The 17,381-nt window shown below is 40.7% G+C and overlaps 1 protein-coding gene across 1 annotated transcript; it reads left to right on the plus strand.

Moving 5' to 3' along the window:
* Positions 1-589: 589 nt before the first annotated feature.
* SRI (sorcin) lies at positions 590-14,707 on the plus strand. Its single transcript, XM_033088381.1, has 8 exons — positions 590-726; positions 1,662-1,745; positions 3,815-3,884; positions 9,435-9,478; positions 10,377-10,524; positions 11,441-11,554; positions 12,578-12,636; positions 14,225-14,707. The coding sequence occupies exons 1-8, from the start codon at positions 673-675 to the stop codon at positions 14,249-14,251; spliced, it is 600 nt and encodes a 199-aa protein (XP_032944272.1). The 5' UTR covers positions 590-672; the 3' UTR covers positions 14,252-14,707.
* The last annotated feature ends 2,674 nt before the right edge of the window (positions 14,708-17,381 follow it).

Here is a 17,381-nt window from a genome sequence, read left to right on the forward strand (position 1 = left end):
CGGGACTGCCCTGCGCAGTAAAAGCCCTCTGTCCTACCCAAGCCACATCCAGCTACGCCCAGTTTAACCAGGAGATGACAATGTCCCCTAGCAAGGAAACATGCCGTTGTTGTTCAGTGAAATATGTAACCCCAAGCCAAACGCTCCCTTGCACAGTTTCTGAAGTTTATTCCTGTGTTCCAAGGGCGCTTTCATATTTGATTTTTCAACACCTCCATGCCCCTCAAGCATCTAATAGGGGCCCTAATGTATTCAGCCCCTCGCCCTCGATATTGCACTCAGCTTAGAGCAGGTCGGCCCCGGCCAATAAAACTGCTGAAGATGAAAAACGTCAGAAAATAGCCAAGTAGGAAGAAAAATAGAATTCCCCAGGCTCCGAGTTGATGTTGGAATGTGCCATTCGTTTCGCAGGGAGGCAAGTCCCTGGTGTGAATTAATTCGCAGGTCTTAAGTCACTTACCGGGCCTTCGGCGATGCACGGCCTCGGCATATAAGGTACAATAAAGGGCTGGGCGCAGGCAGGGGACCGAGGCAAAAGAGGACCCCCGTGCGGGCAGCGGCTCCGGCGCGCGTCCCCCCCCCCCCCGCCGCCCGCGTGGTGCGCTCCGGGGCGGCCGCGGCGGGCGGGCAGTAAGGCAGGGCGCGCAGGGTGGTGGCGGCGCAGTCTGCACCATGGCGTACCCCGGGCACCCTGGCTCCGGCGGCGGCGGCTTCTACCAAAGCCAGGTAAGTGCTGCCCGCGCGGGACTGCAGCCCGGGCGCGACCCTTGGGTCCTGGGGACGCCGAGAGACCACACTTAGCGACTCTGCTGGGGCGGCTCCCCGGACACCTCCCGCCCCCGGCTTCTCCCTGCCCGCTGCCTCGCCCCAAGCCCAGGCCATTCGGCCTCTTTCCCTGGCTCCCTCCATCTCTCTGTTCCTTCTGCCTCCCCACGGGTGGCTACGCAAGGCCAAGGCACGGGTGGATTGCGACCCCAGAATCCCACCCCGTGACTCTCGGACAGGCGGCGTGAAATTGTGCAAATTGGGTGTGGGCTTCCTCTCCCTCCCTCTGTGTTTCCCCTAACAGCCATTTTAACCTAGAATGGTCCAGAGCTCTACCTCTCTCTCTAAAACAAGGTGAGGGGGGGAAAAAAAATCAAGGAAGGACCGCCAGAGTAAAAGCACTCCGAGAAGAAAGCTGCCTAGCCTGGCTTCTGGGATGCGCGTTGTCTTGGAAACTGTTTCCAAGAATATTCCCCCGTGGCGAAATAGCGCAGCCGAGACACACCTTACCCTCCCTGGCAACACCTGTCTCAAAATGCTTTGAAAATACCATAAACTCTATTAAAAAAAAATTAAGCTCTGCTCATAAATTGTTGCTTGGGTTGCATTTACCTTAGTAACCTGCAGGTTAATAGGGGTTTTTAAAGCTGCTTCACTTATGCAGATGTCATTGTCAGGACAATTCATTTTGGTCCAAGCCGCCAGTTTTTTAAAATTAGACTGGAGTGAGAATGGAAGAAAGAGGTAGAGTGAGTGCAGTTAGTGTGCCCGGTGGTGGGGGGGTAAATGAAGTGAATGGCAGGCCATTGCCTGGCTTTGCACAAAGGCACTCGGTAGTGAAAAAATAAAACTTGGTTCAGCAATATGATGCCAAATTTGTGTTTCCTGTTTTACAGTATGGAGGGGCTCCCGGAGGGCCTTCGTTTCCCGGACAAACTCAGGATCCGCTGTATGGTTACTTCGCTTCAGTAGCTGGACAGGTTAGCTTTTCTGTTTAATACTAGAGAATGGAAAGAGTCTACATTTGTATTAGCCTGTTACAGTGGCACAGAAAAACTACCTTTCCTCTGGAAAAAGAATCCCTTTGCTTCTGCAAAAGAAAAAAGAGAAAGAAGGAAACTTATAGTCACTTATTTCTGAGTTTTCAGAACAAATTAGGGCAAAGTGTTACTGGTGTTTTTATTAGTTCCATTCAGAACTAAACTTGTGATTGAATTAGTGTCCGATTGAACAGAATAGGGGGTTATGAATATGTTTTAAGATCTGTAAGATAGAAAGATGTCTTTAGAACTGTGACTCGATTGTCAGGATCCAGGGTGGTTTCCAGAGAAGAAATTCTGTATCTGGTGAACATAAACCCCTGTTTGCACAACTGAAAGGCATGTACTAGTAATTCTATAACCAGATATTAATGGACACTTTCTTTGGGTTAAATTTGATTGTTTATCAATTACCCCCTTAGGAAATAGGTATTTACGGTAAAAACCCACCAGCTTCAAAATAAGAAAGTTACTACTCTTTTTTACTATCAGGAAGTTAATCTTGTGATCTGTTTAGTTTCTGTTTGATGCAGATTCTGTTACTAGGTCAGATCTTCTATGTCCTTATTAGGTGTTGTGGCCTGTTGACCCAAAGAGAGGACGAAGATTTGCTCCCCAAGACCTTTTACTTCTCTACATTCTGAGTTATTTGACAGGTGCAGGTGGGGATTGATAGGACATATCCCTAGCTCCCGCGGTCACTGTGTATGGTTAATATGCTGTTGGTATAACCCAGACATGTCCAGAGGGAATGTTTGCTCAGATGAATTCAGTTTAGCTTTGTTTTGATCAAAAGCTAGAAGTAACACAATCTTCATGTGAAAATGCCATAGAATATTATGGGATAAAAACCTAAGACCACCTTTTAGAATAGCACTCTAAGAAATGCAGTTTGAGAAATTGAGTGGAAAATTGAGTCTAAAACTGAAAGAGCTTCCCGGTAAGTATCTGCTTGATCTGTTAATGATCTGTATCTTTGAAACCACAAGACACAGCAAAGCTCAATACTCACTTTCTTAGATGGCCCGTGCCTCCATCCATGTAAGTGACCCCACCTACTTAGCTTTCAGCAGCCCTGGCCTGTATCAGAGTAGCCGTCATCTTTCAAACTGTTGATCCTTCTGCTCATTTAGCATTTATAATACCCATGGACTTAGGTGTTTTATTTTAAAACTCCTAAAAGTAACATATATCTAATTCTGACCTAGAATAGCCACTGGGAACTTAAATAATTGGGGCCTGAAAAAAAATTCACCCATTCACATCATAAGCAAAGGTGATCCCAAAGGTCTCTTGCTCTGTCTCTCTCTCTCTGTTTGAACCAAGCTTTTTATTTACTCATGTCAGCTGTGTACCCCGCTTTCCCCTCTCTCCCCCAAAAGCTAGAAGGAGGTTTTTAAGATTTTTAAGCAACTACATTATTTTAAAATGCTTAACTTTGGCATGTTCCTAGCTCAGAGTGAGGGAAGAATAGTTCAAGACAGAAACTGGTTTTATTCATTCCTTAAAAAATATGTATCATTAAAAAAAGCATGTATCAATAGAAGAAACTGAATTCACCTCAGTGTTTTATTAAAAGAAGAACCTTATATTGAGAATGTTTATGCCCAACCTAATTCAGGAATTTAGAGGAAATGATGACAGATATTGCTAATACTAAAGTATAGATGTAAGCAGCTTTCCGACTTTGTTAATTCTTGTGTAATAATTATTTAAAACAGAGTCTGAAATTGAACTCCAGTTAGATACTAAATGTGTTTTTTTATGGCCTCAATTGCCCATTTGTGGGAGAGGATGTAACAATTTGTCTATCTTTCAACATGAAATTGTTTTTGGAAGTAGGATGAGGAAAAGAATGCCTATTTTTTGGAAGGCATTCCTTAAGAAGTCTCATGCATGATAATACTCATTTTCTTGTTTTTATTCCTGCATTGAAGACTGAAAGTAAACAAAAAACTAGAAGTTACAAATTACTATTGTGATTCCTCTTTTTTTTTCCCCCCCAAAAGGATGGGCAAATCGATGCTGATGAATTGCAGAAATGCCTGACCGAGTCGGGCATTGCTGGAGGATACAAACGTAAGTTGACCCTCCCAGAGTTTCTCTGGTACTCTTGCATTTCATATGTTAGCTGTTACTTGTGATTACAGACTTCAAGGAAACTGAACTTTTCTGATCCAGTAACACGTAGAATTTCAAAAGCTAAGCATGGTGTATTATTTCAAAATGTGAATTTGAAAACAGGTCTTAAGAAATCAGTCCACACTACTTGCCAGTTAATTGGGTATTTTTGGATTTGAGTTCCATGTGTCTGGAACCATTCGAGACAGAGACAGTTTATGTGACCGCCACAGAGGACCAGTTAAGGTGCTGAAGTAAAATATGCCAGGTCAGGTGTCATTAATGATAGGCGTGTCGATGAAAGAATGTTCAGCCTGTAGAAAAGTTTCATAAGAGTTTGTGTGAGCCAAAATTTTGAGGACATGTGCAGTAGCAAAATCGCAACAGATTGAGAACATGCCCCGGAGATTGGCAGTTTCGCAGCTTATTTTATACGTTAGATTCAAAGGAGGAGTTGTAAGGAGGGTTACATGAAACCATTGGTGGTAGATTAAGGGGGCAGGTAAAAGCAAAGCGGGGAAATCTCTGGGATTGGATAAAAAGTAAAATGGAGAGGACTTCTTTTACATTTGTGGGTACAGGATAGTTCATAACTAACATTTACAACACAGAGACGGTATTCGGTAACGAGATAACAATGAGAGTTTCTGTAGCCTGCTCTGCTCTGACTTTGTGCTCGTGCCTGGGGTTGTGCCTTCAAGGGGTCTAGGAAAGAAAATTACTCTGACATTTCAAAGGTATGTTATCCTAGATGCGTAACAACAAGGTAAGGTAAAGACTGACCTTTACTAAGGAAGCTGGAAGACGGGACTATCCGCCTTGGCCTACCCAGTTAAGAATCCTGTGTGGTGGGTTACTTCTGGTCACTGAGCTTGTCAGGCCATGTGCTCTCCAGTATCTTCTTAGGTTTATTACATAGCCCCTTTTTCATTCATACTGCCTAACATGTACTGCTAAGAGCTTGCTTTGTGCCAAGCCTGGTGGCACTTAGGGCTTATAGTGTCTGGCCCTGCGCACTTGGTGCCTGAGCGGCCTGCCCTGCACCCCTTGGTCCTGTCCGCCGCCCCTGGTCCTCTGGTCCTCAGAGAGGACCACTTCCAGTCTCTGAGCTGCTGGCAACAGGAATGCTTGTCACGACATTCAGCAGCTCTTTCCTCCTTCCCCTAAAGACAGTGTGTTTGCACTAAGCAGGGTACGCCCTTCCTAATTCCTAAACTCTTCCCTACTCCTCCCACCCCTTCCACCGGTCCTCACAGAATGGATGTGCTGCCTTGTAATTCAGCACTTGCACCACCTTCCTGCCTTGTGAGCTCTCTGCCACGAGCCACAGACAGGAAACCACTGCAAAGATGCTGCATCCTGGCCGGCGTTTCATCACCCCCATAATCTTGACCATGACAGATACCTAGGGTCGAGAGGACTGTCTTGACTGAAGTGCTTTAGCTGCTGACTTCTTTGCCAGTTGTTGATGGAGGCGGGACAGAAGCCCCAACTTCCTAGGACACTCTGAACTAAAATGCTCCGACTACAATCCACAGCCGAGGATGTATAGTGGCAGTTTTTGACCATTTGACTTGGTCTATTTACTAGCTGGCTCTCTTTTTAAACTGTTTGCATTTCTGTTTTTATCATTCTTTGTTTTATATGACTTCAGTACCCTATTAATATTTCCTCATTGGGGGAATTAATATAAAAAAGGAACCTTTTGCATTTCTGTTTTGTAATCTGATCCTAAACAAAAGAAGCACTTTCTAGATTAGGGGATTTTTTTATTATTATTATTGTAGGCAGTACATTGTTAATTGTTAACCTGAAGCAGTTGGGGCTAGTGCACAAAGGTCTTCGAGCAGGGTTTATAAAACTGAGCTGTATCACAGCGTACACCATTATTCTATTCTCTTTCAGTAAAGGTGTGGTAGATTTGAAAATCTGACTAACAGAGTGGGTCGTATATCCTTGAAAAGCACTCCTTTTAAAAATTGCCTCTGAGAAAGCCTCATTAGGTCATTGAGCTATAGAGAAGACAGTTCCTGAGTCATCAGGACCATGGGATGGAATTCATTTGCTTACTGTCATCTGGTGGTGGAGGCTGTAATGAACCACAAAGCCGTCCTGCATGAGAGGTATCCGAGTGAGTTTTGCAATACAGAAATCATTCTCTAATGGGTCTTTTAAACCCAGCTTTCAAATCAAAATAGCACAGGTAGTGGGTGGGGGGAGATTCTCCAGCCCAGTACCTGCAGGCACCTTCTTCACCAGTTTAAAAGGAAGTCGTCACACCGAGAGGCGGACTTAATGAGGCAGTTGCTCTAGTCTGTAGACAGGTAACTCAGCTCTCTTTTTTCCTTGAGTGTAGTTGTTCCTCTGTGGCACAGTTGAGAAATACAACTGGAGGTGGGGCTTTCCTGCTAGGTCTGTTATATTGTGGATTTCTACTAGAAGAAAAGATGTTTGAGGCATTCTAGTAAAATGAACAGGAGAAAGAGTACAATTACAGCAAAGATTATTTTGAAATTATTTAAAATAGAATTAGCATTAATAAAAACTATTTGTGGGGGAAAAAATACAAGTAGAATTGAGCAAGCTTCCTCACCCAAACTTACTAGACATCAGCATTCTAGTTCATTAGAACTGTCTGGAATGGTGAATTTTCTGTGTGTTCACTGCCCATCTCATTCCCTACCTTTTAAATCCTCATAAAAAAATCAACCAGAGTTCTTTTCTTCCTGACACACAGCTCTAACCTGTCAACTCTCTCCCTCTAAAACTCTGAGTAGCTCCTTGGTGCCTACAAAACAAAAGCTAAACAGCTTGGTGGGAATTTAAGATCCTCTGTAATGCAGCCTCATTAAAAGGTACTTCCTCCCACTTCCTTTGCCTGCCCTGGACTTTGCTTCTCTTTGCTTATGCTGGCCCCTAGCTCTACTTGGCTGACACCAAATGTCTCCCATCTTTCTATCACTCACGGCTTGGCTTAAGTGCTACTTCTTCTATGAAGTCTTTCCTTACTAGGAAGGACCGAACCTCTCCTCACCACCTCCTGATACTTTTGATGCCTGTTAAGGTTTGCCACTCTCTCTCTTGACTAGAGTTTTATGTGCACATGACTTGTCTTTTCCTTAGATTCTTGCCTAGGGCAGAGTCCAGTTTCGTACTTATCTCCATTTTTCTTGATATACGGAGCCTGGCACGTAATGAGTATGTAGTAATAGGCATTTGTCAGTTCATGAGTATGGAAGATCTTCTAAAGTGGAAAAATCATAGCCTTATATTCTTATTGGTATTTTGACTTAAGATTGGTATTTGAGTATAGTATAAAGTATAAAGGGATTATACTTTACTTGTAAGTATCAGTAAAAGATTTTATTTAAAAACCATATCCACTTTAGAGTCTTTGAGCTTTCTTCAGAGGGATGAGAGAATTCTGTCTCATCCATGCATTCACTTGTCCAGCCAACACATTTTTAACGGACACCCACCATTTGCCACGTGCTAGGGTGTGCCACCAAATAATGCTTGTGGGACGCTGAAAAGCGCTGAGATAAGTGAAGTACAGAGGCTGTGGCAGCATCTCTGTGAGGGGCACATAACCCAGACAGAGGTCAGGAAAGTTTTCTTTGCAGGACTGGTATCTAAACTGAGAAGAAATGAAAGTCGAGCGAAATCAGACAGAAGTGAGTGGGATAGGGAAGTTGTGTTCTAAGCACATAAAACCGCCTGTTCAAAAGACCCAGAGATGAAAAGGCATGGTTCAGTGAGAAATTCACCATGAAGACAGTGTGTTGGGGTTGAATGAAGAGTAGGAAACGGGCTGCACTGGGAAGATATGTGTATGACCTTCTGTGCCGATTGCGGCATTTGTACTTCATCCTGGGAGCAGTGGAACACCTCTGCTGGGTTTTATATAGAAGACTGTACTATCCTGGCTGTGCGATAAAGACCAAATTGGGGGACATGAGTGTGGGGAACATGGAGAGTCAGGGATAAGTGTCAGGTGGCCACTGGAGTCGTACAGCTGAGAGAAGTGCTCACTGAACCGAGGAAGTGACAGTGGAAATGAATGGAGCCGAAAGCTATCTAGAAGTGTAGGAAAGTGTTGCCTCCTCTCACCTCAGAGAATTTCATCTGTGGATCAGGTGGAGATTGAAGGACCAAAATAGAAAGAGTCCTAAATCTTTTATTTCAGGTTCCAGGCTATGCCAAACACAGGATCTGTTAAAAGTGGAAAACCTGCAGTTTGTGCTGTTTGGAGACATTACAGTAGTAAGAGTTAGGTCAGTTGTGTTTTAAATTCAGTTTGGTTAGAGATAAAAACAAAGCTAGGAAGAGCTGTAAAAAAATGTTAGTTCTGTGTACATGCTCACAAACTTGCAGAATTTATGCTAGCTTTGCCTGTGATCTTGTCACTTCTGCCTTCTAATCTTACAGTTTCTTTGTACCTAGATAGTATTTCCTCAAAGTCATTGATTCCCATTAACACAATGTAAGATGCAAGGAATCCTCATTAATTTGCTAATACTCAGGTAGATTATCAATAGGCCGTTAGCCAACAAGCGTATTCTATTTGGATGTCTGAAAATGTATAGAAATGCCCTCTGAACACCCTCACACTGGAAGTAAACTAGAAGGGCTTCTGAACAATGGCTATCGCTAAATCGGTCATTGGGTCTTACTCCAGAGCACTCTCATTTAACACAATTCTCGTCAGTGTATTTATCTGGTTTCATATAAAAGCTTATTATATATGAAAAGAGGTCATAGCTATTTGAGGTAGGAGTTTACTATGCAGTGCCTGACATTAGAAGAAAAAGAAAAAAAAATGACTACACAAAGAACTAGCAAACCAGCTATATGTAGTCAATTATGAGTAGCTACAAGCACCGGGACCTTCCCACTTACCATGGTGGATATAATACATTGTGATTCATTATGATGAATTGAACTCACTATGTTACAGTTTCAAAGACGAAAAAGTATACAATATTTTTTAAAGAGTATATTATGGAAAACTTTAAGCCTATCCAAGAATAGAGATAATTATACATTGAATTTCTATGTCCTCCTCACTCAGCTTCAACAGTTGTCAGTGTATTGCTATTCTTGTTTCATCTATAACCCTGCCTGTTTTCTTTTGGAGAAAATTGCAGATACCTTATTAACATTCATTTCACCTACGAACAACTTCAGTGTATACTTTTTTAAAAGATAAGGATGCCTTCTTTTTTCCCAACTTCAAAACCATAATCACACCTAAAAGTATTAACAGTATCATGCAATACTTTTTTTAAAAATTTGTATAATGTTGTTAAAAGCAAAGTTGTGTTTTAGAAAGAATCATATCTGGAAGAAAAATGTACTTCAAAGCTCCACATAATTTAGTTCCACATAAATTGAGTAACGTACAAAAAGTGTATAAATAATCACATTCCTAATTAATTTGAATGTATCTAATTAATGTAATGTGAATTTTTGAAATTGTATTAATATGAACTTTTCTTGATTTGATAGCTTTTAACCTGGAGACTTGTCGGCTTATGGTTTCAATGCTGGATGTATCCTTTACCTTGATTACTATCTAGAGTATTTTTTCTTAACAAAAACTTTTTTCTCAAAGGAATTCATCTAAGAATTAATACCCACTAAGTACAGAGTGACACGTGACCACAAAGAAGTTTTCTGAAATCATTGACTTTGAAGATGGAGTTTGGCGTAAAAAAGGAAATTTTAACCAGAATGTTGGTTATTTGAGAATTCAAGGAAGCATCCGAGAAGACGAGTATAGAAATCCAAGCGGTCCAGGAAGCTTTCTTGCTTTAATGGTGATTACCCTGTGTGCCTCACACCTGAACTTCAGGCAGTGGGATTTTCCAGTCCTTAATTACAGCTCAGAGAGATCTGTCTAGGCACAGTGGGATTTTTCACAGCATGATCCTTAGACTCATTGTGGGACGCTGAAGTGTAGGAAAGTGTTGCCTACACTTCAGAAAGCTAGTTCTGACCCTACTGTGCCTTCCATCTCAGCTCATTTTCAAAAGTGAAAACCCCGGTTCTGGGAGGGCTTATCTAGGGAGTGGTAGGGCCAAAACGCACCCCAGGACACAAGGTAAGCAGCATCGCTGACACCCACAAAGTGCAGCCCAGTTCCAGTAACAAGGCTGCATTTCACATGTGGCTCAGCATGGCCACGTTACTTCCTTGTAATCACATCACGTAGATTGTCTTTTTCCCCACAAAGAAAGTATATACTCAGTGCTTTTTCTCCATAGGCCCTTTTTAGTATATCATTAGAGCGTCTTTTTATTATGTCCTACCAAAAAGAGCGCCGGACATTTTTAACCTTCTTAGCAAAAAGAACATTAAATTTCCTTATCCTTGATCTTCGATTTAATCACTAGAAAATGTTGCTCCCCCCAAAAAGAAAATATATTCCAGTCCTTAATTACAGTTCAGAGAGATCTGTCAGGCACAATGGGTTTCAGTGAATTTAAAGAACTGTGGTCTGTACTGAATGGCTGGAGACAACACTTCATCAGTTTTGACAGCGATAGAAGTGGAACAGTGGATCCTCAAGAACTGCAGAAGGCCCTGACAACAATGGGTGGGTATGGCCAACTCCAACTTCACTGGTAGAAGTAATTTTATTTTTTTTTAATTTCTAAAACTACAGTGTTTCCTCGAAAATAAGACCTAGCAGATCAGCTCTAATGCGTCGTTTGGAGCAAAAATTAATGTAATACCCGGTATTATATATTATATAATACCGGGTATTATATTATATTATATTACAAATATATTATATTAGACAAGGTCTTATATTAAAATAAGACCGGGTCTTATAATAATTTTTGCTCCAAAAGACGCATTAGAGCTGATGGTCCGGCTGGGTCTTATTTTCGAGGAAACACGGTAAGTGCTACATGAAGCCAGTTTCTATTTTCTAAAAGTAGTGTTAAGGTCCGGAATTGTCCCCCCTCAGACAGACAGAGAACCCGCACAATAATGCAAGTCACACAGCGAGGTTTATTTCCAGCCAGCTGGGGTCCGAGTCTCTGCCCGACGCAGCGGGTTTTAACAAGGACCCCAAACACTTAAAGCCAAGGGGTTATATAGCATTTTCAAGGCTTTCCATAGCTTCAGAGAGTACTAGATAAACTTACAGGACTTACATAGTTTCAAAGAGTATAAGATTTACTACAGGACAAGGAGACCAGGAGTATAAGATAAGCTACAGAACTTGCATAGCTATAAGGAGTATAAGATAAGCTACAGAACTTCTAGTCTCCATGCTGCAACTGCCCATATCCTGGAATTTTATAATTATGTTGTTTCAGGCTAGGGGCTGTTAACCCTGACCTAAAGATAGCAGTTCTCATGCTAACAGTCTCTTACAGTAGTGTGTACTCATAATGAAAATGAGTACTCTCAGTCTTAAAAAATTGTGCTTGCTTACTTTTAATGGTCTCTTTGTAATCCTTTAACTTTTTTTTTTTGCTGGATGATTTTTCTTCCCTCAGGATTTCGGTTGAGTCCCCAGGCCGTGAATTCAATTGCAAAACGATACAGCACCAATGGAAAGATCACCTTCGATGACTACATAGCCTGTTGCGTCAAACTGCGAGCTCTAACAGGTGTGTTCTTTGAGATGGTGCCATCTCCATAGGCCAAGAAACCACAGTTTTTATAACATTTTACTTATCGTGCTTCTGAACTTTTATTGTCCCACTCTCCTTTTGTTCCCCAAACTTCACTGACTTTTTAACATTGCTATTAAGCATATCTAGCAGAATAATTCTTTTTGTTCAGAAATATTTTCAGATTAGTAAGTCATTTGCCATTAGAATAATCCTAACTAAATTTAACTAAAATGTTCCAGAACATAAGAAACTAATTTTTTGATCAGAATATGAGCAATATTCTGTGATTTCTCCCTAGTATGGGAAACATTTGAAAAGAATGAAATTACTCATTTGTCGCTCTTTCCTAATTCCTCCTTTTGGAGGTTTAAAATGATGTCATCTGTTTCAGGTGTATTTCTTAAATGAGGAGATATTGATAATCCCCACTTTTCTATTCCCTCCATTCTTTCTCTTTCTTTTGTATATCTTTTCTTACTCCATTCCTCCCTTTTCTTTTTACTCTTTTTAATATCTAGTTTTATAATTTTTTTGTATCCTAACAAAATTTGAGGGCTTTTTTATTTTTTAATGTAAGTAAATCCCTTTCAATAGGACAGAACTGAAATAGGTGGAATTTTTTATTACAGCCTATTTGTCGTATTAGGGACTCCATCCATCCATTCCTTAATTAAACAATATCTATGTTCTTAAGAAGTTTGATATTCTTGCTTTCATCACCAGTAAGTAATGGCCACGGAAGTCACACAGCTTCTGCTGATTTTTGGGATAAGGTGTTTTCTTCCAGGTCCACACTGAAAAAGACAACTGGCCAACTTCCCCACATTGTATTACTTTGCTGCATATTAAATCTATTCATATTCATATAGCTGGCTTCTTTGCTTTGGTCTATTATGTTGTCTGCTTATACAGTGTAAATGTTACTGCAGTTTGAACCCAATGCCAAAACAGTTAATTATTGTGAGTTCAGATAAGATGTTTAAAAAAAAACATATAAATTTCACTGGTGTTTTACAGACAACTTTCGAAGACGGGATACTGCTCAGCAAGGTGTTGTGAATTTCCCATATGATGATGTAAGTCTCGGTAAATTCAGAACTGAATAAATAAAATGTACACCAAATGGACATCCCTTTCACTTAGCTGTTAAAAGCACCTTCAGGATGCCAGAGGGCAATCAAGGCTCAAAATGGTCAAAATTTATTGGTTTCATTTATTATTCCTCTTATCCATGGACCACTGTTTGCTTTGCATTGAAAGACCTGGGTGAAAGCCCAGCTTGTCCCACGCTTCAGCGGGGTCCCTCAGGCAGGTTTCTTCATTGCTCTGAGACTGAGGAAAGAGGAAGTACTAATAATGCCTTCTCCCCTAGGCTGTTTTGAGATTTCAGTCAGAAATGTCTTTGAAAAACACCATGCAGATGTTGTTGTGTCTGCTTCTGCCTTCATTTCAACAATTCATCTCAGACATTGAGCAGTAATTTTAACAGGTCAAAACTGTGCTTGGCACACCCATGCTCTTCATTGAGTACATCAGGCCCAAACTGAAGTTATAATTCACAACAATGTATTTACTAGGCCATGTAACCGCCGTGAAGGTAACCAAGTGCCATCTTTGATGGCAGTAGTTGGATGTACTTAACAAAGGTAGGGAGATGTTTAGTTGTTTCCATTTTTTGTTCAGCCATTGATAAATTACTTTTAGAATGTAAATCACTGTGATAACTGAATATTCTAAAATGTTTCTCCCATTACAAAATACCAAGATACACATGTATTCAGTTTAGCAGCTGCCATAGTTATGAGTACAAAGACTTGTGTAATAAATATGGTTATTTCTCCTTAAAGATGTGTTCTCTTCAGTGTGCAGCTTCTCAGGTGACAGTCAGCTACTGTTTCCATAGAGGTGGCCTGCGAAGTGGAAAGTGCACAGGCCTTGGACTCAAATGGGGCCACTTAAGAGAGAGCTAAACATCTTGATCCTTAAGCCTCCTTTTCCCTGAAATAGGGATAATTAGCTTGGCTTTGCAGGAATGCTGCAAGGATTAGCACACACAGTTCCTCACTGGTGTTGGAAAAGTGAAAAAGAAAATTGATTGAAAAAGCAGTCCAGTGATGTGTGCTTAGTGGTGAAGCAAGCAGACATTGCACAGCCCGTACTGAGGCTACTAAATTGGGATTTCTGAGTGGCAGAAGAGCCCAATAGTCTGTTTCTGTGCATGCTACACTTGAACTAATTAAATGGATTCTAAGGGAATAAACTGTTTAAAGGAGCTCTGTTAGAGTAATGGGGTAATCCTGTGCAGTTCAGATGTCCCCACGTGATATAGCCGTATAAACTCAACTGTTACTGGTATTTCAGTAGGTACCTTTGACCATGCCCATTTCTAGAGTCTTCGATATTATTTGAAATTTAAAGAGTTCTTTATCCATTAAGCTTCTTACCCTATAAAAAGCTTTGATGTGAGAAACCCACTGGATTTTATATTAGATTGCTTCCCTCTAAAATATGAACTTTTCCATATGCCATGTACGCTTATTTTGTAAAGGATTTTTAAATTCATGATTTGAATTAGAATACCAAAATGTCAGCTGCCTAAACTAAGCTAGGGCGTGTTAAGTGTTAAGAGATCTGCAGTGTAACGCTGACCTTCCTCTCTTTCAGTTCATTCAGTGTGTCATGAGTGTTTAAATCAAGAGGAAGCTGTACGGACATCATTGACCTTCCAGCTGGAGTTCTCTTTTGCTTTTATTCCTTGCCTTCAGTAATGTGTAAACTTACATCCCTACTTTTCCTTAAGAACTGTTGTAAAGGTTTACTACTTTATGTACATCTGAAGTTTTCTTTTAGTTTAGGTAATAAATTCGTTGGAATTTTATAAATAGAAGATCAAGTCTGTTCCATCATTTAGAACTTCCTTGAGCCATTGTCATGTGCCTTATTTTCTTGCTAAACCTCTTATGCAAATTTAAGTGTGCAGAATGTTTAAGGTACGTTCTGTATTTATCACTGTAAGGTATTAAAACCTTGTCATCAGACTACAGCTCTTGTCATCCCTCTCCTAGAAGGGCTTTTTCATGGTATGGAGTGTTCTTAGTACGTAAAGCTGTAGACCTACTTGGATGCAAAAAAAAAAAAAAAAAAAAACAACCCATGGTAATCCATGTCAGGGTTCCTTAGTAGAGACTTAGTGCGACCTTTAAGGCTTACAGGTGCTTTGATGGCTGTCTGAATGGACAGGGACCATAAGTGATGATTTTTGCCTCTTGAAAACATATTGAATAATTTGAGTGGCAAATACCATTCTGTCACCGTGATTCTCTTTGTCATCATCAATGTTAACTATACTTAAAAACCTTGTACATTATTAACTTAACTATGTAAAGACAAAGGGAATATATGAAAATATTAACTATGGTTATTTTTGACTAATAGGATTCTGGGTGATTTTAATTTCCTTTGTAGGTTTCAGGATTTTCCAAGTTTTCTATAAAGATGTTAATTTTTTAAATACTGACACTTCCCATTTTGATATGCCATGTATTTACACTTACATTAAAAAAAATAACATACACAGCAAAAGGACTGGAAAGAGTTTACCAGCTGCTCATGTGACTGCCACTGGGAGTTAGGGTATGAATTTGAGTTCATTTTGTTCCTATTTTCCGCATGTTCTCAGATAAGCAAGTATTAACATTTATACTGGAAGCCCCCCCCACCTTTTTTTAAACCATGTACTTTTAAGTAAGATCTGGATTCTAATGCTGGCTGTGCCTCTTACTAAATATATGGTTTGATCATTTTAGATAAACTCAGAGCCTCAGTTTCCCCATCTTCGAAAAGGAGGTATTGTTATCTTGGGGGGGGTAGATTTGAATATGAAAAAATATGTTGGTGTAATAAGCACCAATAATGTTTCTGTTTCTTAAATTTAAAGCTGGCTTGGTTTTGCTCTTTTGTGCAAGAGAGCTTATCAGATAAAATAATGAAATTGGTCTATTTTTTTCCCCTGCCAGCAGAATACCTAATTTTAGGGTACAATGTGAGAGTTACTATTCTGATAATCAATTAGATGTCAACCAATACAAATAAAACATTTCTACGCATCTTCAGCCTCATTTCACTATTTTTTCAAATATTGCTAAAATATATTCATTTCATAAATATTTATTCAACCCTAACTTACATATTTATGTCAAGTAGTCACACCTGGGCTATATATTAGAATGTGAAGCAGGCTCCTTTGTATCACGTGGTGTCGAGGTTATATTCCAGATGTGTTGTCTGTGAGTCCACAAAGCTTGGCTTGAGCCTGAGCTGTCCAGAAAAGGGCCATCAAGGCCTCAGAACCAGGAGGCAGGGAACTCTCCCCGAGTCACAGCTCCTGGTGTTTGCTTCAAACTCACCAGGATCCTCTTAGGAAGTCACAGTTTAAGGAAAGGATGATTTCCTGAATAAGTAGAACGTGGTAAGGAAGAAGGCCTTTGCTGACCCAAGCTTATGGGCACGTTTGGACCATCCTCCTGCTTTGATGAGTCCCATGCTGCATCAACCATGGTTCTGAATTTTTCATTAAATGCTCAAGTATTACAAAACCATGTCTCTGGAAATAATCCAATTTTAATTATTGAAACCTTGTAGCATGTCATCTTATCTTTTCCACTTTCTACTTTCACTTTTTCTGAAAGCATGGAGCGTCATCTTTAGTATGTCCCTGCAGTTAGAAAGTTTCCTTCCTCTTGACAGATTTAACGTATTCATCCCCTTTCTTCGATTACAGCCAAAGTCTTCATTACAAGTGAATCTCATATTGCCTTATTTGAATTTTATGTTGGGTTCTGTGTTGCATTCATTATATGCTTGCAGGGCAGACTTACCGCTTTCTTTGAACCTGTTGTGTGGTCTGTTTTTCTGAAAGCATCTAGTTGGAGCATGGTTTGGTTGAGCTCAGACTTGCATACTTCATTTCGAGAATGAAGTTCCTCAAATCACCTCAAGATTTAATTTTGGAGATACCGTGCTTCAGGCTTTTGGCTTCAAGAGATCATGAGTTAAGTACTTAGAACCCTTTTCAAGCACCTCCGTTGGCTTGAAAAGCACCTCCGTGTGGCTACGGGAGGCCTGATGCTTGCCTGGGGGCCCTGGCTTAGATTTGCAGCACAGCAGTTTTACTTGCCTAATCCCAGCTCTCCTGTGGAGTGGAGGCTCATGTCAGCATGTTCCAGGGGGTGCTGTCCAGTCCACGTGATGGCATGTGAGTAAAACTGCTGTTCTCCTTGAACTAGACCTTGCTTTCAGCTGAGTGTTACTATATCAGTGTTCATCTTAACTATTATATATGCCTAAAATAATATAAATACAAGAAATGGAGCTATATGTAATCATAAGATTTTTTTTTTACTGTCTTAATAAATATGCAAACCCTTAGTCAACGACTTCTATGTTTCTCACATATAACTACTTTTTTCTGGAGCAGACTATGAGCTAAAGACAAGGGAAGTACAAGTGCCAGGGTAAAAAGACTGGTGGGTGAAATGGCTGCTGGGAGATGAGGCGGCAGCCAGGTGGAACAACTTTCAGTCAATGAACTCATGAACCTAAGCTGAGCCCATCCAAGGCCCATTGCTTTAGAATCTAACAGAGGGGAATTTACAGAAGCACCACTGCCTGGGCTCTAGGTCAGGACACAGGAAATCGATCCTTGTTAGGGTCAGGGAGAAAGTGGAAAAGATGAGGCAGAGCAGGTGGAGGAAATTACCCAACCAATTAAGCATTCAGGCTTTACTGAAGGATTGTACTGATGCTGACAGTCCATTCTAGA

This window comes from Rhinolophus ferrumequinum, chromosome 20 (assembly GCF_004115265.2).
Source record: "Rhinolophus ferrumequinum isolate MPI-CBG mRhiFer1 chromosome 20, mRhiFer1_v1.p, whole genome shotgun sequence".
Lineage (NCBI taxonomy): Eukaryota > Metazoa > Chordata > Mammalia > Chiroptera > Rhinolophidae > Rhinolophus > Rhinolophus ferrumequinum.

Excerpts from the sequence above, each read along its gene's own strand:
- SRI (XM_033088381.1), top strand. The coding sequence starts at position 673 with ATGGCGTACCCCGGGCACCCTGGCTCCGGCGGCGGCGGCTTCTACCAA. Across the intron at positions 3,885-9,434 it reads CATTGCTGGAGGATACAAAC|CTTTTAACCTGGAGACTTGT; the intron begins GTAAGTTGACCC and ends TTGATTTGATAG. Across the intron at positions 12,637-14,224 it reads TGAATTTCCCATATGATGAT|TTCATTCAGTGTGTCATGAG; the intron begins GTAAGTCTCGGT and ends CCTCTCTTTCAG.